This window comes from Sphaerodactylus townsendi, linkage group LG09 (genome assembly GCF_021028975.2).
Source record: "Sphaerodactylus townsendi isolate TG3544 linkage group LG09, MPM_Stown_v2.3, whole genome shotgun sequence".
Classification (NCBI taxonomy): Eukaryota; Metazoa; Chordata; class Lepidosauria; order Squamata; family Sphaerodactylidae; genus Sphaerodactylus; species Sphaerodactylus townsendi.
In genome coordinates, this window is record NC_059433.1 from 83,546,644 (window position 1) to 83,568,338 (window position 21,695).

General features: G+C 45.4%; 1 protein-coding gene across 2 annotated transcripts in view; it reads right to left on the minus strand.

Annotated features, from left to right (window-relative positions):
- Positions 1–21,695, minus strand: part of OXR1 (oxidation resistance 1) — a 314,279-nt gene that overhangs the window by 134,451 nt on the left and 158,133 nt on the right. For both annotated transcript variants that reach the window (XM_048507665.1, XM_048507664.1), the window contains exon 4: positions 12,272–12,471. In XM_048507665.1, coding sequence (XP_048363622.1) covers positions 12,272–12,471 — 200 coding nt within the window. The remainder of the gene's footprint in view (positions 1–12,271; positions 12,472–21,695) is intronic.

Here is a 21,695-nt window from a genome sequence, read left to right on the forward strand (position 1 = left end):
TTGACATGGAGAGGTTGAATGTTACTGCGGAAGGTGCGGTAGCCCCCAAAGAGGGCTCCGACCTTTCCCTTCTGGATCTGGAGGAACCGGCAGGAGAACGGGCCTCGCTGGTGGCTCTTTCCCGTCCTCGTATCAGCACGAGTCTTCCTTTACTCCGTTGGAGCGAGGGGCGTGGCGACGACCATGGGGACTTCCATGAGCCGTTTGGGGCGCTGTCTATGGATCGAGCGCCTGTGGATCGGATCTCTGCCCGTTTTTGTGTGGATTACAAACCTCAGATGCAACCTGTCATGGAGGAGACGGGCCTGACCACCTTTCACGCGGCAACCCAGGAATCCATTGAACGATTCCTGGACTCGTATTTTGGTGATGCTCCCAAAGAACCACCGTGGCACAGCACTGGGGCCCGTCCGAAGGATACTGGGACTAAACCTGGGATTGGGAGGGGTATCCGTACTGTCTTCCAATCGGACCCCCCTGATCCCGGGCCAGCGACCGCACCTGAGGTGCCCCGGGGAGCCACCGGTGGCTATGGTGTCTCCGATGTCTCGCTTCCAGACGACGAAGAGTCCGAAGAAAGCCTGCACTCCCAGCCGGATCTGTTCCCTCTCCCATCGAAGGAGACCTGGGATGAGGAAGTGGGGCGACTGCGAGATGCCCAAGAAGCATGGACCCGGTAACGGCAGCTATGGGAGGAGGAACGGCACAGTTGCAGCAAGAGCGAAAACCTGCAGAGGGACCGGGAACGGCAACGCAAAGAAGTCCAGCTCGAGTTGGACCGTGCCAAAGATGCGCTCCAACGACAATATGCTCCAGAATCTGTCAGTCCATGATAAAGTCCTGGAACACTCAGACTGGATTTACAACGGGCAACGCGAAAGCGTTTCAGGCCCTGCGCGACGCAAAGCGAGCTAACTGAAGCTCTTAAACGGGACGAACTGGCTAAATTGGAACGAGAAAAAAGCTGCTCTGCATGCGCACCAGGATGCATTGACCCGCAAGGAGAGGGAGCTGGCTGCGTTGGAGAGGGAGCTAAGGAGGCAGCAGACCAGGAAGCCCCAAGTTGGAGTCTATGCTGTTACTGATCACGCTGGCGCCAGGGGGCCGCATTACCTGGGTCCTGCCACCCAAACGCCAGCTGTACCGCCAGCGCCCGATTCCGGCACCCCGTACAACAGCTGCCTGCCCAACCTGCTCAACCCGCGCAACCACCGCCCCAGCAGGCGCCAGAGCAGTGGAACGGGGCTACTATCGGCCCCCAATACCAGCCCGTTTCGATGGGACCGCTTCCAAACTTCCCTACTTCATTTTGCAACTCAATGCCCACTTGGAAGACTATGATGATTTATACCGCTCTGAGCGCGAAAAAATACGGGACATCGGCTCAGTCCTGGATGGGGCAGCAGCCGATTGGTTCGTGACTCTTTTGGATTTGCAAGATGAAGACTCTCGCACGGTGCCCGCATTCCTCCAAGCCTTAAGAGCGCGCTTCCAAGATCCAGGTGCCGAGAATGAAGCTATCCGCACCATCAAAACTATCCAGCAAGGCAACCGCCCGTTTGCAGAATTTGCCCGTGAATTTCGTGCGGCGGCTGCTCGACTTCCTCCTGAGTGGCCTGAACGCATGAAATGCGAATACTTCTCGGATGCTGTGGACGGCAAGCTGCGCGAAAGCGGTGTTTTAATTCGGGTTCCCTCGTACTATTGCGGATTGGATCCAGTTGGGGTCCCAGGTGGCGTCTCGCTTGGAATACGCTCGTGCGGAGGCATGCATAAAACCCACCACTGTGCCCACCAAGCCAAGCCCAGCCACCCCTACCGAAACCACCTCTGAACGCCGTCGCCGACTGGGATTGTGTCTTTACTGCGGAGGGCCAGGTCATCTAGCCGCCAACTGTCCTAAGAAACAAAAACCAACCGCTCCAGCTACGCGCACTCCATCTGCCAAGCCGCCACGCAGATCGGGGCCACCTCCGACCGGCTCGTCTAAAGCGGTCATCGAAGGCGACCCAGAGGAGGGGGAAGCGGCTGTTTGCCTTTCTTCAGCCCCCATGGACATGGGCCCGACTCCTGACGCGGTGAGTGAAGGCAGCGCTCCCATTACTGTCCAAGCGTTTCTGGCCAACCCCGCTAAACACACTCGCATTATAGCCTCGGCCCTTGTGGATTCTGGCTGCTCCCACTGTTTAATGCGGCCCCAGGTGGCAGAGGAGCTAGGTCTGGACCAAATTCCCCTGGCTAAGCCCATACCATTCACCCAAATGGACGGCAGCCCCCTCGGGAACGTAAGGGACCGGCCCAGTTCAAAACACAGCCGGTTCTCCTCCGTTGTGCCGACCATTGGGAGAAAATTAGTTTTATTTTGGCGCCAGTGGCCAAACACTCCATAGTTTTGGGCATGCCATGGTTATTGTTACATGAACCAAAGTTCATTTGGAAAGAACGGATCTTAGAATTCACTGACCCTCCCTGCGGTGAACACATGAATTGGGGGGAAAACCCAACTTCTCCTGACACACCCCCCTCCCTGGCTTCTTCAGCGATTGCTCTCGATTCTATTGGCATCCCACCTGCGTATCATGATTTAGCCAGAGTTTTTCAGGAGCAGGAATGCGATCAGTTGCCACCCCACAGAGACACTGACTGCAAAATCGTTATACAACCAGAGCAACTGCCCAAAGGTAGAATCTACCGCATGAGTCCCAATGAGGAGAAGGAACTCCGTGCCTTCTTGGATAAGAACCTCGCTCGCGGGTTCATACGGCGGGCTACCAAACACACACACGCTGCTCCCGTTTTGTTTGTAAAAAAGAAAGATGGGTCTTTACGGCTTTGCACAGACTATCGAGGTCTCAATGCGGTCTCTCTGTCCAATAAATATCCTTTGCCTTTGATCAAGGACCTTTTAGATGCACTCGGCAAAGGGCTTATTTTACTAAATTGGACTTAAGAGAAGCTTACTACAGGGTCAGAATTGCTGAAGGCTATGAACACTTGACTGCGTTTAACACAAAGTTTGGACAGTTTGAATACTTGATAATGCCATTCGGGTTAAGTGGGGCCCGGGCTTTTATGGCCCTTATCAACGAAGTTCTCCATGATTTATTGTACAAGGGAGTTGTGGTATACTTAGATGACGTTTTGATTTACTCACAAACCATAGAAGAGCATGAAACATTGGTTCGAGGTATTGAAACGCTTGCTCGACAATTCTCTCTTTGCCAAACTCTCCAAATGCTGTTTTCACAAGACCTCCATTGACTATTTGGGTTACCGGATCTCGCCCGAGGGCTTGAAAATGGATCCTGCTAAGATTGACGCAGTCCTCCAATGGCCTGCCCCACCAACCGCAGAAGAGCTCCAATCTTTTCTTGGTTTTGCTAATTTCTATCGTGACTTTATACCCCAATTCGCTGAACTGACTCTCCCTCTCACAGACCTCTTACGCACTAAGGGTAAAGATCCACTGTCCGCCAAGCCCGGGGCCCCCCCTTTTCTGGTCCGAGGAGTGTCAAACAGCCTTTCAACTCTTAAAGTCTGCGTTTACCACGAACCTATTCCTAAAGCACCCTGACCCAGATCTCCGTTTGTGGTTCCACGTGGATGCCTCGGACAAAGCACTTGGCGCAGCCCTGTTGCAGAAAAATAAAGATGGTAGGCTGGTTCTGTGTGCTTATTTGTCTAAGAAATTCTCTGGTGCTGAACTCAACTGGACTGTAGGGGATAAAGAGACTGCGGCCATTAAAGTAGCACTCTCCACTTGGCGCCACTGGCTGGAGGGGGCTAAACACCCCTTTCAGGTTTGGTCGGATCACAAGAACCTGGCAGCTCTTTCCACCCCCCTCAAGATGTCCGCAAAACAACTTCGTTGGGCCGATTTCTTTTCTCGTTTCTCTTTTACAGTCCATTTTTTCCCCGGAAAGACCAATAAACTGGCTGACGCGCTCTCGCGCCTACCCGGGGAGGGTGGAGCTGCCTTACAGACATTCCACGACTGTTCTCTCCCTCCCAGTTGGGGCTGGCTGTCACCCGATCTCAAACGTCCACTCCTCCTCCACGCCCATTCCCAGTCTCGTCTCTCCTTTCCTGCGGGAACTCGAGGAGGCGGGGCTGCTCGAGCCTCCAGCGGAAGAAGGTGACTCCCAATTGCGTTTGGAGAATGGAGTTTGGCGGAGGGGGGAATGTTGGTACGTGCCTCCCCCCCTCCGCAGCAGGTTCTTGAAGCTTGCCACGAGGCCCGCCGGCTGGACATTTTGGCTTTCTGAAAACTCTGCATTTGGCCCGCCGACAGTTCTGGTGGCGCGCAATGCGCAAGGACATTGAGGCATACATTAAGGGCTGCTCGGTGTGTGCAGAAGCCAAAACCATCCCGGGAAAGCCCCATGGACTGTTGAAACCTCTCCCGGTGGCCTCCCGCCCTTGGGAAGTCATCTCCATGGATTTTATTACGGATTTGCCCGAAAGTCATGGCAACACGGTTTTGTGGGTGGTGGTGGACTTATTTTCTAAACAAGCCCATTTTATTCCATGTGCTTCCATCCCTCCGCTCCTAAGTTGGCACGACTGTTCATTCAACATGTTTACCGTCTCCATTCCGCCCCGTTAAAGGTGGTCTCCGACCCGGCCCCAATTCATTTCAAAGTTCTGGAAGGCGTTTTTGGGGTTGTTGGGGGCCGCCCCGGCCGTCGCCCCCCCCTACCACGTTCAAAGTGACGGCGAGATCGGAGAGAACGAACAGAACCCTAGAGCAGTATTTACGTTGTTACACCAACTACCACCAAGACAATTGGTGCGAGCTTATTCCGTTTGCGGAGTACGCCTATAACAATGCGGTTCATAGCAGTACAAAGAAAACCCCCTTTGAAATTGTGTCTGGTCGCTCCTTCCCGCCGTTGCCACAACTACCCGCGGCTGCTTTGGACCCTCCAGAGTTTCAACAATGGATTTCATCCCTAGCCGAGGGATGGAAAACGGTCCAGACCGAGATACAACAATCTCAGGATTCCCAACAGCTGCAAGTGGATAAGCACAGCCGAGCTTTCCCTCTGCGTGTGGGCTCTTGGGTGTATTTGTCTACAAAAAATCTTAGAGACGTGCATAAATTTTCCAAACTTGGCAAAAGATTCGTGGGACCTTTTCAGATTACTAAAGTGATTAATGATGTCACTGCCCGCTTAGATTTGCCTAACTCTCTTAGTAACATTCATCCTGTCTTCCATTCCAGCTTGCTCAAGGAGGCTCCCGCTTCCGATGCCTGGCACGACCCGCCGGAGAGGCCCCAACGACTATTATTGATGGTCACAAGCACTACGAAATTGACGCTATCCTGGACTCTCGCTTTAATCGCAAACGCTTGCAATATTTAGTCTCTTGGGTGGGATATTCCTCTGGGTATAATCAATGGGTTTATTCTGAAAATATTGACGCCCCCACCCTTATTTCTGCTTTCCACCGCGCCTTTCCGCATAAACCTGGGGGGGAGGGGTCTTCTTTAAGGGAGGCAGAGTGTAAAGGATTCAATAGTGTTGATGGTGAAGTAACCTTGAGTGCATTCCACAGCCCGGGCGATGGGCCAGCTTCATCGGCGGAGACTTTATCTTTGCGCGGGAGATGAAGACTCCGTTCCCATGGGAAGCAGGAGGGGGGATGGGGTGAATGGTGTTATAACCTGTGCTTCTGGCGGGAAGTGTCATTCCTGCCACTACGTGTACGTGAGCTTTCTAAGATGTCTTAATAAACGGACTTTTACATCCAAAAAGCCTTTTATTTCTGCTTCTATGGAATTCCTTACACCTCCCCTAAATCTCATCATCCTCAGCTGTCCATCAAAAAAATAATAACAACATGCAGATATAGTGTGAATAATGCCCGGCCTGGAATAGGCACAATTTCTCCTGAGTACATGCTCTCTTGGGGTAAGTGGTTTTCTTCTCTGTGAAATCTTCAATTGTAAGTAATAACATATGACAAATATCTCCAGTGCACTTTCACTCCCAGATAACAAGGACTATATTTATGTTGGCTATTTTCAGAATTTAATAAGTTGCCAAGAGCCACAGAAGTTACTGGACAACTGGTCTCACTAAAAGCTCACATGTTTTCCCACCACAGTTCAATGGGAAGTAGGAGCAAAAATGGCTGGAGAAAGCTGTGTCATGAAGAACTCGAATTTCAAATCGCTATGGTTTTTGTCATAGAGATCTAGGAGAGTGCTAGAGCAATGGTGATGCCATGAAATCACGTGCAGCTAAGTGGAAAAGATGTTACAGTGCCACACAATAACATTTCCCACTGCTTCTGTCCCACCTCCCCCCTGTATGTGTTGCCAGCAGAGCACTGGAAACCAGACGTGTAGCTCTAAGGGGACGAGGAGGAATGCTCCAGGGTGGGGCGGGGGCGTTCTGGGGCGGGACGGGGCGGAGGACACACTGGTGTACCAGGCGCTTCCCCCCCTTGCTATACCTCTGCTGGAAACCCTACTTGTCACACATGATCCATGCAGAGAAGAGTTCTTGCATGTGGTCCTCTGACTTTGTACGACATGCATGCATGGGTCCCAGAAGCAAGACATCCAACATCACATATTCTCTATGTCCCATTAAATCTCTGGCTGGCTAGCAGTGACTCATACCCAGGCAAACCTTGGTTTCCTTAGACTTGATAGGGCCACAAACCTTTTGCTCTACATTGAACACTCTCTACCTGAATCATATCTGCAGAGGAGCCAGATGTGGCCTTCAGATACATGTGGGATTGCTTGCTCACCTTTCTAGCATCCTCAGATCACAGTGCTGGAAATTCATATCTCTCATTTGATATGTTGCCAGTTCTCTGGACTGTTCAGAGTCTGCCATTGTGACAGGTATAACTGTAGCTGCAAGGATGTATACATCTTCTAAATAACAAGTCACACCAATATGCCTTGAATCTCCCTTAATTGCTTGTCTTTTGGGCATCACTGCAGAATAACACAAACTTAAAAGGGAATTTGCATGTCATGTTCTTCACATAACACTTCACTTGTACTTATCTCTGGACAGCATGAATGTGTGAAGCTGCTGCCATTAAGTTATCACTCGATTAGTCATTGGACAGCATTGCCACATGTTTGCATCAGGTGAAGCTTGCTTGTGAAAAACCTGTCAGGAGTTTGTTATTTCCCATCTCAGCAGTGTCTGTAATATAAATCAAATGCATGAGCTCATACCCAGAGGCGATATACAAGCAACTGATGGATTGGATGTAGCCAATCTAGGAAGATTGAGCATCTAGGAAGTAGCCTCTCTGTCTCTCTCCTATGTGAACTTTTGAGTCATATCACACTCTAGTGTTTAAGAACGCCTGGACAGGGGCAAAAGGATAGGCTGTCTCAAACTGTGGTTTTATGGAACAAATTAAATGATTTGTAATTTGGAACAGAATTTGGAAAAGGGAGAAGCTACCTACTGTCTCATGTCTTCTTCAAAGGCAGCCTTTTACTTTCCCACATTCATGAATATGTTACATTCACTTCTCAGGAGCAATACAATGATGTTGGTAAAACAATTATCACTAGTTTGGAACTCAAACCTCCCGTTTCCACCAAAAAGGAACCCCATGGGAGGAAAGTACAACGTGGCCCATCTCACAGGGAATGCTTACCTCGGGGCTCTTCTCTGTGCAGTGGGCTTTCTCCGCATTTCTCTGTTTACACACAAGGAGGCACTCCCTCCTTTCCCTGGAGTTTTCTGCAGAGAGCTCTACAGGCCTGGTTCTCATAACATTGCCCATCAAGTGATTCTTAAAAGCACAGATCTCATTACACCCGGTAGTCAAGACCTGTAGCCTAGCCCTTAAGCTGCACTAATGTCAATATTGCTGTTCCAAAAGTAATCCTCCCCCATTTCCTGCAAATGAAAGAGGCAAAGCAATTCCTTGGACCAGAGGCTGCTAAAGAATGGGACCATCCTAGAGCAAATATTCTCTCTCCCTCTCCACACAACACTTCCTGCTGCTGGTGCTGCTGCCACCAGAGAACAGAAGCTTGTTATTTGCCAGCTCTCTTTATATTGATATCTTGAAATATCAAGAAAATTAGAGGTCAGTGTTATATGAGTGAGCTTCTTTTATGTTACTTGAAGCAGCCAGCAACCTGGAAGGAGGAGGTGAGGGGGAAGGCATTCAAAGCAGTGCAAGGGAGAGGGAAGGCTGGTTGTCAGAGGAGGGAAGATATCGGGGGCAAAGGTGTGTTTGCTGGCCAATATCCCCACTCTGGCAGTGAAGCAGATTAAAAGTCGTGCTAAAAGTGGTCTTGCGTGCCGTGGAGGTAATGGAAAGAAAAAGTGGGGCTTGAGGAAACTTTGCTGCAACAGATTTTGTCCCTCATCACACAGCAAGCACATCATGCATAATCAGCCATGTCTTTATGAATAAAGGATATTGCATCATGGAGCTTAGCCCTCTGCCATGGTCCCTTCAATAAACAGTCCTTCTTCCAATAAGCATCTCACAAGTCATATTATGAGTGATTCAGTCCTCAGAATGTAAAAAAAAAAATCATTGCAGAAAGTAGAGAGATACAGACCGGAGACTGTCTTCTTTTTTGTGTAGTGGCTAAGAGCCGTGGCTAAGAACAAGTGCATTCTAATCTGGAGGAACCGGGTTTGATTCCCCACTCTGCCGCTTGAGCTGTGGAGGCTTATCTGGGGAATTCAGATTAGCCTGTGCACTCCCACACACGCCAGCTGGGTGACCTTGAGCTAGTCACAGCTTTTTGGAGCTCTCTCAACCCCACCCACCTCACAGGGTGTTTGTTGTAAGGGGGGAAGGGCAAGGAGATTATAAGCCCCCTTGAGTCTCCTACAGGAGAGAAAGGGGGGGGGGATTTAAATCCAAACTCTTCTTCTTCTTTTATTGGGTGCCTTTAAGTAAAGGTGGAAACTGACTCCATGACAAAATTGATGATCTTCCATATTAATAACATGTGGTGTTGTGCTGTCCAGACTTATGGCAACCCTATGAAAATACCTTATATCTTATTGTTAACAGCTTTGTTCAGGTCTTGTGTAGACTGAAAGCCATGGCTTCCCTTATTAAGCCAATCCATCTCATGTTGGGCCTTTCTCTTTTCCTGTTGCCTTCAACATTTTTTACCATTATTGTCTTTTCCAGTGATTCTTGTCTTCTCATGATGTGAGTAAAGTATGATAGCCTCTGTTTAGTCATGTTAGCTTCTATGGGAAAGTTCAGGCTAGATTTGATCTAGAACCCACTGATTTGTTTTTTTGGCAGTCCATGGCAGTCCATTCTCTAACACCCACATTTCAAATTAATCAACTTCCTTCCCATCAGTTTTCTTCACTGTGCAACTTTCACATCCGTATATAGTAATGGGGAATACTGTGGCATGAATTATCTTGATCTCGGTTGCCAGAGACACAACCTTAAACTTACGAACCTTTTCTATTTCTTTCATTGCTGTCCTTCCCCGTTTTGATCCCCTGATTTCTTGGCTGCAGTCTCCTTTTTGGTTGACAGTGGACCCAAGGAATAGAAAGTCTTGAACAATTTCTATTTCCTCCTTGTCAAACTTAAAAGATGCGTCATCCCTAGTCATTACATTTGTCTTCTTAATGTTCAGCTATAATCCTGCTTTGCAATTTTCTGTTTTAACCTTCACCAGTTGTCATTTCAAGCCTTCACTATTTTCTGCCAGTAATGTGATGTCATCTGCCTATCTCAAATTGTCTAAACACTAGGAAATTAGCTTATCTTAAACTTTGGTAGCTTCGTGCTGGACCTCTTACAAAACTCTTGAGTTTTCAAATAAATCAAACATTTGAAGTCAGTTTCTCAGTTGACCATGAGTTGGCTTCTCCAAAAAAAAATCCCTAAAATTTGATCCAACAGTAGAATTAATATCTGATTTACTAAAAGTATTTTGGTTAAATTACTAATTATTAAAATGTTTATGCAAATATCATTCACTACATAAGGATTCAGGACATTCCAGAGAATCATAATGTGCGTGGAATCTTATCAGATGTTCTTCATTGAAAGGATCAGAAACAGACAAGGTGACAGACAATGGTCCTATTTTTAAAACTTGTTACATATGTTCTAGGTCAGTCATTCTCAATCAGGGGTCCCCCGGAGGCCTACAAAAAAACTCTAGAAGGTCCATGAGATATTTGTCATGACAGAGGTTTAGCCCTTTTTGTGCACTCCCGCATCACATGAAAACAGCTTTCTTATCTTTCCCGGAATGGGAGCTGGGGAAGAGGACAGAATTATCTTGGGGGAAGGGACAAGTCATATAAATATCATTTTATTTCAACACTGTTAATGTTGCCTTTCCACCATCTTTAGAAGAACAAGAGCTCATAGAACTGCTGCTGCCTGCCGTCACTTGGCTTCCAGATCACATCAGAATGCTGGGCACCAGCAGCTCAGCCCTAAGAATTCTAATTAGGGCTGACTGGAAGGAAAGAGGTACATTCTGTGTTGAAGCTTACCACACGAAGAAGCAGCTGAGTACATTTAGGATACGAAAGAGGGAAAGGCAGCATGCTGCTATCTTGCTAGCTAGGAAGAGGCTCTGTACTAACTTGCGAGAAGAAGCAGGATATTAGACCTAAGAGTGTCAGTCTAAGGACAGACAAGAAGTGACACAAAAGGATGGAGGGGTCATTAACCTTACAGGTTTTTCTAGCTGACCACTTGCCCACTCCCTGCTGGGTCTTCTTCTCAGTTCCTTTGCACATTAGACACTGCTTCATCCAATATTCTCAATGCAGTCTCCATAGCTACTTCTAATATAAAACTGATTTGGTTTTCATTCTTGTCCAATGTAAAGGATTCCACCAGGGGGAGAAAGAGAGAGAACCCACACTATGAAATCATACACAATAATTGTTTTCCAGTGAATACTGTGATGTTAATCTTGTATTTCTGAAGATTTTTCTTCCAAGTCGCGGCCCTCCCCTATTCTGATGGCTACTATCTAGAAGGAACGAACTTAACTAATAACAAAGTTCCTTGGTATGGTGCAAAGTCCCTTCCATTCAAAGAGTGGGTCTGATTAGAATCTGGGTCAGGGCCTTTTGAGTTGTGACGCTGTAGAATCAGCTAGAAGAAGAACAGAGTTTGGATTTATAACCCCCTTTCTCTCCTATAAGGAGACTCAAAGGGGCTTACAAACTCCTTTCCCTTCCTCTCCCTACAACAGACACTTTGTAAGGTAGGTGGGGCTAAGAGAGTTTTGAATGAACTGTGACTAGCCCAAGGTCACCCAGCAGGAATGTATAGGAGTAGGGAAACAAATCTCATTCACTAGATAGGACTCCACCACTCATGCAGAGTGGGGAATCAAACCTGGTTCTCCAGATTAGATTCCACTCTTAACCACTATACCATGCTAGCTCTCAAAGCTATCCTATGATACCCTAAGACTCTGCAGGCTATGTACAGTTGGCACAACTTTCCTCCCTGAACTTTCTTTTAAAGTGTGACTGAAAAGAGACTCACTATACTACCCTGAGGATGTGAGAGTCAGAAGTTTCCACAGGCCATCAGCAATTAGCTGTACATGCTTTGAAGAGAACTGTCCAGTGAGTGGTGTGTTAGGGAAAGGGGAAAAGAGAAAGTTTGGGAGTCCTTCCTCCACCTAATTAAATCAACATGGGAGTTGCTAAAGTGTGAGAAATGCTGTTCTTGGTCACTCTATCCTGAGATCCCAAATGATGGCCTATTTAATGATATGGCCATATTGTCCTGATATTTACTGTAAGGAATGAGGCTCCTGCAGCATACAAGAAGACAATATTGAAAGATTTCCCATGAGAAACCACCTATCTACATTGAAGGGCAGTTTCCCACATTCACTATATATGTGTATGTATTCAAGAAAGGACCTGAAGATAATAAAAGCTTTTATCTATTCTCTATCTGCAGAGGTGCCTTGTCCACATACATTCCACATACACCCCATAATATTTTATTTGCAACTTGTGAGTGAGAGGGGAAACAATCCAAATTTACTACTGGCAAATCATCACTTACAGCTCTGAGAACATTTCTACTTGTTCTGTCAAACCAAAAGAACTTAATAGAATCAGAACAGACCAGTAAAAATTATTCAGATGTTGCAGAAGCTTAAAGATCTATAGTGCAAAAAGGTGGTCCCAATGCCTCCAGTAACAGTACAAGTTAACAACAAAACCCCAACAACCCCGCACCATCATTTCACAGCAAGAACGTTCCTTCAGTAGAAAAATCTGGCCTTCTAGCTCACCAATGGTGTAGTATCTCTTCAGCTCCCCCCTCCGTGGATTGCGTCGTTGGGTATTTGTGGTATTGTTCTGTTCCTCTTCAGAAGTGGTTGTACTAATTACTGATGTTGGCTTAGTAGGTTGGATTGTCTGTGGAGCTCCTGGTGCCAGGGGGTCAAATCCTGTCGCAGTAATATCAATGGACTGGGATTTTTTCTTTAGTCTGCAAAGAAAAGAAATTAAGTGCTATTGAAGTTTGATTTACAGCTATGTGGTTTCTTTTGTTTTACAGAAATGATGGGGGGAAAACACTCCCGTTGGTACCTGAAAGCTATGTGAGATTAAAAAATGCACTCAACACATATATCATACTGAAATCATGACAAACAGCTAAGTCTGTCCATTAATTCTGGTCTGAGCAGATATACCCCCTTCATTTCATTTTATTTTTTTTAGTTCAAACATTTTTATGTTGCCTTTCCACCCAACCTCGCATCACCAAGGTGGCAGACAATCAAAAACATTTTTAAAAGGCTCTCTATTCTCTCTTTCCTCCACCCTCAAGGATCAAAAGTGATTGAACAAAATATATCAATGATGAACAGGTCAATGATGAGTCAGTGAGGGAACAATGAAACCGATAACAAAAAAGTATTTACCCAATGGAGGTAAACAATGATAGAAGACTGATGAATATCCCTGTGGAGGAAAGTCCAATCTATTAATTGGTGCCACAACTGGTAAGGCCTTTCTTAGGTTGTCATCAGATGGTAGGGGCACTGTAAACAGGCCCCTGAACTGATCATAGTGGGTGTATAAGTATATATGAAAGTAGGCAGTTCTTAAAATATGCTGGTCTCAACCCATATAGGAACCATTAGAACGTTTGTCCTAGTTTTGTGCCTTCCTAGTACAAAAACATCATATCTGTCTCACAATCTGAAGGAAATGTTCCATGGAGTTCATCACTCAAACAAGGCGCACATTATAAAATCCAGATTTGACAATCACTTTTGTGTGGGAACCTGCAGTCTAAAGCTTAGGCGGTACTCTTTTTTTTTTTTAAAGCAACTTCTATAATACTTAAGGAGCACTGACAAAGTAATCTTACCTCTTTGATTAAACCATTCTGGTGTCTTATCTCTTCATTGTATAAATGTGTTCAAGATTGGAACATTCCATAGCAAGACAGAATGAGAAAAGCATCTCAGCCTCAAAAGCTGGAACATTCTCTGACTGGGACCACAGAAAATTGCAGCCACTTAGAATGAAACGTGCTGGGCCAGGTTAAATAGATTCATATGCCTAACTGCCACAATTCTTCCTTTCAGAAAAGTAAGAACAAGAAATAAGGTGAACCGTTCCTTGCAGCAAATGGTTGTATTCTAAACTGCTGATTTTTTTAAAAAAAAGTGACGGATGAATGTGAGAATTATTGAAGCTGCAGTGAAAAAGGGTAGCAGACTGCTTTAATAACAACATATGCTCAATGGGCAGGAATCTGAATGCTGAAAACAAAACACATGCACTAGAAAAGCTGGTTGTTGAGGGTCGGGCTACAGATTTTCAGGAAGCTACTGAAAATAGAAAGGGAGAGAAAATGTCCTATTTTTTAAGGATGATCCTATACTGAATACAAGATAAATATTTAAAGCCCTCTATGTAATTTAGGGACATAAATCCCATTTCAAAAAATCGTAGTCTAATTCATACCACAGAAAAATAACCTTAATACAAGGCTATGGCCTCCGGCCTCAAGACTACAGTGTTTTAACAATAGGCACAATGGGGGAAGAGTAGAAATATATAGGGAAAAGCTGGAGGCTGTAGCCATTAGTGGCATTACCATGAGATGAGGTGGACAGTAACAGTGCATCTTGTGTTACCTAGGCGTGGTCATAACTGTCTTGACTCACTACTCACCTGTCTGCAGGGAACCAAAAAAACATAATGCTTCCTACCAAATAATTCTCCAGCCATATTTAAAGATACCTGGGATTGAGGAACAAAGGGCCATTAGGTACTCTGGCTCAGAAGCCGTTTTCTGCACAGCGTCGATGGGGGTTGGGGCGGCGCATTCCACGCCGACCCAACCCCCCTGGGACCATTCACACGAACGGTCCCAGAAACAGCCGGGCAGGCGGCGGCATGGAGCGCCGTCACCCGGCCGACCCGGCGTGTCCCTGGCCCTCCAGCACATCGCCGAGGCCTGGAGACACGTCCCCCAGCCCTGCGCACCTGCTTCAGCGTTGCAGGGCAGAGGGGCATGTCCCCAGGCCTCGGCGACGCGCCGGAGGGCCGGAGACAAGGTAAGTGCAGGGGGGGAGGGGGGGAGGTGCCTGGAAGCCGCTGCCATTCGCACGGCAGCGGCTCCAAGCCGGCGTTTTCAGTAAACCTCGCTTGCCAAGCGAGGTTTGGAAACGCCGGCTTCGCGCCAGTCGGGCGGCGTGAGGGCGGCGCGGCTGCACAGCAGCAGCACCCCCTGTGCGAATGGCTCCCTGGGGACAGCGTTTTTGCCATCCCCAGGCCGCCATAGAACGCCCGTGCGGAAAGGGCCAGAGACAGAAGTTCGGGGACAGTTGGCCACAAATAGCATCCAAGTTGCATTGCACTGGGTACTGCTAATTGCATCCCATATGCAAAACCAAAAATTAAAAATAGAACAAAAGAAAATTCCTAAGGTGTCAGTTCCACTTCAGAGATAAGACTTAGTGGTTTGAAACTCCAGAGAGATATCTGGATAAGGATGAATTTCAGAAGCACCCAACTTTTTTTAAGACAACTAAAGGAAGGTGTGCTTTTAATGAAAACTTAACAACAGTAAAATTGAAGAACTTCATAAAAGCAGCCAGATTGCTATATTTATGGTAATTATATAAAAGAGATGGCAAATACAGTTGACTGAATAACAGAACCTTTTACCTCATATTTTCAGCAGGGCTATAACGTGATAAAATGTCCCTTTACATCATATCTTATACCCAGTGACTTGATTCACACATTTAGAACATGCCCATGGCACAATCCTCTGATGACTGTGCTGATTTCATATCCATAAAAAGGATCACAGGGTTTTAATACATGAAAAGAAAAAAAAATCCTCTTTGTGCATAGAAAACTAACACATCACAGAGCATGCTAAGCTAGAAGCATACATCATGACAGGTAGGTGCAGTCCATTGCATGAGCCCCCATCTGCATTTTGAAATGGTATAGCCCAGAGTGGACCGTACCAGCTTTTTTTCTCAAATACTGACTTGACTCACAGACACCATGCATTTTAACCTATCACACTATTCTTCCCAGTTTAAATGTTTTCTTTCTTTCTTTCTTTCTTTCTTTCTTTCTTTCTTTCTTTCTTTCTACAGTTCAGGACCCATGGAAGGTAGCAATAAATATAAATCACATTAAAACAAGCCATATTCAAACACTGAAAATTAAACTCTACAATAATAAACACAAGTAAATTACATTGAAATAACCAGTAAAACAAAAGTCTACAATCTGCAAAACAATTCCTTCGGTCCAGATTCAAACTACCCTAAAAGCACTCTGGATTATTTTAAGCCAGAGTTGATTAACTTCCTAGCTAACTGTTGATGTTAAATATATCAAGGACTTCATACTGGATCAATGGTAACATTTATATCTGTTATAGAATTACACTCCATCTGAGCTATGTCCACAGCATTCCCTTCATCTACTTCATACTTCCGTGCATGCGTATTACATGAACACACATACACATGAAATCACCTTCTAGTGAGTGAGACCATTTGCCCATTGAGTTCCAAACTGTCTCCTCTAATTGGCAGTAGCTGTCTGGAGGTCTCTGGTAGAGGTTTGTCACACCACTAATATATGGTATTTTACCACTGAACCCTGCCCCCTGAAAAAACATTTGCCTGCACACACAGAACTACATTTTGTGATGGGAGAAAGGCAGACATGAGATTTGTATGATTGTATATAGGATCTTTCATGGATCTTCTCATGATTTATTACTGGCTTTGTTTTTGCTATCAAAACATTTGCAAGGCTTTAATTAACAGAACAGTCCATTGCATAGTAAAAATTAATGGGCTAACCACCTGCTCATAGATATGTTTCTGTGTTGCTTACTTCTGGTATCAATAATTTAGCAGCTTGGTTCAACTTCTCTTCTGTTTAGAGTGCTCAATGTTACTGCCATTCCTCACCCGAGGCAGAAATGTGATTTCTTGATGAGATTTTGCTGTCCCTAAACCGAAAGGCTGGTACAATTTTCATGAACCCTGTCCTTGGAAATTACATGTCTAAGTTTGTTGTTACAAAGAGAGAAACAGCTCCCTCAATAAAAGCTGGTATAGCTCAATCAGCATTGGAGTCAGTGCATTAGAATTGGACTCTTTTCCAGCTCTGTGTTACATCGACATTATCACAATTTTACTCTTGCTGACCCTCAAAATCTTTAGGGACCAGAGCTGGCCCAATCCATGACACTTGCCATGGGGCCTGACTTCCTGACAATGAGGTACTCTTCTCCTGGTCATGTCATATTGTACAACCCAGCATGTGAGTTGGATTCATCACTTTGTATGTTCTGTTCATGTGCTGCCCAAAGGCTGGCAACCCTACTGGGAGGGATGATGGCATGTTGGTAAAGCATCTGCTTGGCACACAGAAAGACACAAGTTCAATTTCTGGTATCTCCAGTTAAAAGGATTAGGTAGGTGATATGAACAATCCAACATTGCCAGTCAGGGTAGACAGTCCTGACCTTGATAGACCAGCATAAGAAAGCTTTATGTGTGAGTTCATGTGAGCTAGATCATTCTCAGATCAAGAGAGTCAGTTAATTTTTGCTTTAACAAACTAGCATTTGTTGTTTCTATACTACCTGGAGAGGGCAGGGAGTATACACAATGGTAATGTTATTTTTTTATAAAATTGGATTGTGAGGTTTGTCCCCTTTAGTGCCCTCTATCCCACCACTACTGATCAATAAGTGCAGTCATCTTACCTTGATAGGCTCCAGGATGGAGCCTCCCAACCCATTTCACCAGCATCGCAAGTGCCTTACCTCCTATGAAGGTTTGTGTCTCTCCCCCCCCCCCCAATCCCCTTCGGTCCCTCATCTGCCCATCACCCCTCTGGCACAGGGGTTGAGAAAGCCTCTCTCAATAGTCCCTCCTCCACCATGCCATGCCCATACAGCTGCCTTGGGTGGTATTTCCTGCAGCCTCACTTATCTTGCGGCCTCCTGGGGTTCACCTCCACAAGGGTTGTCCTGAGGAGGCTGTGTCCGCTGCCCTTCCCAGACCCCAAAGCCCTCCCCCTTGCTGACCTTTTTCATGGAGGCTGCAGCTGCATTCAGAGGCCATCATTCCACATGACTGGCCCCAGTTGATGGTTGGTGTTCCTGCTGTGAGAAGCTGAGTGAGAATGTTTCTGTCCTCTCTTTCTGTCTGCCCTTCTTCTCTGGTATTTGGTGCTTGGGGATGTTATTGGGGGAGCTGTTTTTGTGTCTGAGTGTTCTCAGACCCAGGGAGATGCAACAAAGAAGAAAGGTTGGAACTACTAGCGTCTGAGATGCCCAAAATGTCATATTTGAAGGGTGTCTGTAGACATGGATGAACACACATCAAAAACCAACCATCAAAATACATCTTGAAAGTTGAATTAGTAACACCCCGAATATTGCTTGCTGAAGAGAAAACCAGATTTAAATCATCTACTGTAAAAACAGAATCTCTTGGAAAATGGGAATGTGTACTCCAAGTTGAAATGTCATTAAATTGCCAATGCTCCCAATACCTGTGAAGCTGTAGAATATAAATGAATGTTTAATGTTTTATTTTATTTTCAGGGTTCAAATAGCTTTTCCAGTCCTCTGAAAGCGATTATATGAAAGGTCTTACCATACACGGAGGATGTAAGAGAAAAACCAGTTAACCTAAACATAGTGAGGTTCTTATTGCAATCATGTTCCTACTATAGTTTGTGAATCCCCTGCATACTGCTTTTTCATTCATTTAGATATAATAGTAATTGTTTTCCCCCAAAAGAATCTTCAAGCAAAAAGTAATTTAAACAAAGAGAAGGGTGTCAAGTAAACAAGAGTGACCCACATTTATAATAGGCTGTCCTGTGCAACCTTTATAATGTTTTTAAATAACGGTGCGGGGTGTGTGTGTGTGTGTTTTTTTTTTTACATTTAACAAGTGGAATTAGCCATTGGCTTTCAATCTTCAAGTGAGTTGTATTCATCAGCATATCCCGGATTTCTTAACTACCAATTGCTGATCACAGTGCCAAGTCTCTGCTTTTTTTCCATCTTTGTGAAAGCTGTTAAAAGCCCACCGACAAGAAATCTTTGGAAAATAAACTCCTGAGTAACACTAGGACAGCCCTTCCCTAATTTTTTTCAATTGTCTTGTCTGTTTTCTTTTTGTACAACAATCTGATTTTGTCAGTCACAGAAAGGATTTTGATCCGTCTGAAGTGTTACAGATTTAATTGTTTGACAGCTAATATCTCAGAGAGATTGCCAGACATTTCAGAGCGATTGCCAGATGAAAAACTTTTTGGCCAAGATATTGTTTCATTTGCAGCTAGTTTTGTATATGGAAGAACAGGAGACACGGAATCCCATGCTAAGTTCAGCTTCGAATTCTATCACATTCTTTTTCTGGACAGAGAATCTGGCATTATTTCTTCGGCTTCAGGTTCAGGCAATCATTCAGTGTTATAACGATATCCACTGGATAACCTTTCTGTCATGGTACCACCAGCCCTGTCATCCGTGTATAGTTTTTCTTCAATTCATAAAATGTGAAATTGGAGATAGCAATCAGTATCTTGAAAATAGCTGTACAATCATCCCTTCAGTATTTCTTACATTATGATCGGCTGACAAGTATATTGCACAGAAGGGAAGTTTCAAAGTAAATAAGCATTGTGCTGTTTCGATAATAACTCATTTCAGTTTCACCCACTACATTTGCACTCACAAAAGCTATTCTCAATTAACATGCTCTTGTATGCATGAATCTTTCGGCTTTTGTGAATTTCCAGGCTAAATTCTGCTAGGAGAGAGAAAGAGGCACAGTTCTCATTTATACGTGGATACATTTCCGGTGAGGGGGTGGAATAGCTCAAAAGACTTCACAGATTGTATAATTTCCACATGTCAGACTAGCTATGTGTAACAAAGGTAAGTAGTCGTAAGGGACTTTCTTATAGCTTTTCCAAGAGTTCAAAAGCTTCTGCCATCTTTCAGCTGAAGGCATGGTACCCTTTCTTTCCAACGATCCTTTACAACCACCAGAAAGTTTTTTTTCCCTGAGTTTGCAGGATGAACATGGTGTAATAGTTACATGGGCTGGGAGACTGCAGAAGTGGGGGAAGAAAGGCAACACAGGAAACAATCCTAAACAGGTCTAACGAAAGCTAAGTGCCATTTTGTTCAATTATCTTTGCTCCCTAGAAAGTGCTCTTAGGATTTCACTGAAAATCACCCCTTCTGCCTCTTCCACCAGCACAGCTTCACTGACAGAAGACACAGGAGATATGTCACCCTCTTACCTCTTCAGTCTCCCAACCCATGTGGCTGCTGAACCACATGGGTTCCGCTGCTATTGAATCTGTGGATCCTCACATTTATTCTCAGGGTCAAAAGGAGGTGCGGAGGGAGAAGAATGTGTGATAGCTGTCTTTACTATTTGTTAAAAACAATTCTATCCTGCTTTTCTTCATGGTTCAAGGCAACATACAATAATGGTTAAGACATTTTTGGTTTAAAACCTAAAATACAACAAGAACCCCCCAATTTTTCCCAGCTTCCCCCTTAAAAAAATGCAAGCTAATTCAGATTCCCTCAAAAGCTTTGGCAAACAGACAGGCCTTGCGGGGCCTCCTGATGATCTCCAAGGAGCTCCCTCTTCAGGGAGACATTCCACAGAGCACAAGCCATGATGGAAACGTCTCAGGCTCTGGTTGATGCCAGGTGGGCCACCCTAAGTGGTGGAACAGCCAACAGATAGTTGCCTAAAGTCCATAGCGGGCATTCAGGGATATAGGAAGGAGATGATCCTTTACGATTTCTACATTTGCACATTTTGAGATCTATGATTTCTTCATTCATTTCATATCAGGAAGTGAGCAATTCACTCCTTTTCCAGGACTAACAATTTCTCCTGCTGGGCACTTCAGGCCTATTGTCCCCACAGGAGATAATAGCTTGCCCCACAAATGTGAACTCCCAAAATAGTTGGCTTCTCCCACCGGCTCTGCCTTGGGAGCTTCACTTGGGGCCAACTGTGTATCTTCTTACAACCTTTTGTCACTACCCTTTCTCTATGGTTGCTTATTCCCTATCAACAGCTTCCTTCCCAACCATCTTTACCAGAAGGTGACTAACAGTGCAATCCTAAGGAAAATTACTCCAGTCTCAACCTATTCATTTCAATCGGCTTAAACTGGAATAGCTCTACATAGAATTGCACATAAGATAGCTCTACATAGCATTGCAGAACAGTTGGTTTTTATATCCTGTTCTTCTCTACTTTTATGGACTCTCAAAGAGGCTTCCAATCACCTTCCTTTCCCCTCCCCGCAACAGACACCTTGTGAGGTAGGTGGGACTGAGAGAGTTCTGAGTGAACCATGACTCGCCCAAGGTCACCCAGCAGGCTTCATGTGGAGGTGTGGGAAACCAAACCTAGTTCACCAGATTAGAGTCTGCCATTCATATGAAGGAGTGGAGAATCAAACCCAGTTCTCCAGGTTAGAGTCCATCACTCTTAACCACTACACCACCCTTGTACCACACCAGTAAGTCTACATTGTTACTCTAGCTGCCATGCAAAAGCATCCTTGCCTCTCCCACCTCACCTGGATTGACACATCTCCAGATCGCATTGCTATAGGATAAGGTGAGGCAAAATGTCTAATGGCAGATGGATAATAGGCACTACTTCACTCCAGACCAGGGGTAGGGAACCTTCAACACTCAAAGAGCCATTTGGACCCGTTTTCCACGGGAAAAGAATACACTTGGAGCTGCAAATCATTTTTGACATTTAAAATAAAGATAACACTGTATATATTAGGTTTTTTACCTTTTACTCGGCTCATTCTGAGAAGCGCATGGATGCGTCCGCCCTGCTGCATGCAGGGCGGGCAAGGATGAAGCCGGCGGCTCGGCTCGAGGAGCCGCAGTGCAAGGGCAGAAGAGCCGCATGAGGCTCTCGAGCCGCAGGTTCTCTACCCCTGCTCCAGACAAACAAAGCTGCATTCATGCAGAATCTGTATCCTGGTAGGCTGCAGTCATACACAAACTTCATGTAATAATATAAATGCAAGAAAGTAACTGAAAAACGGAGAAAAGCTTAACATGACACACTCAAACACCTCGGCTTCTGCTGTTGTCAGTTAACATGACTGAATTTCAGACAGGGAGGCAAA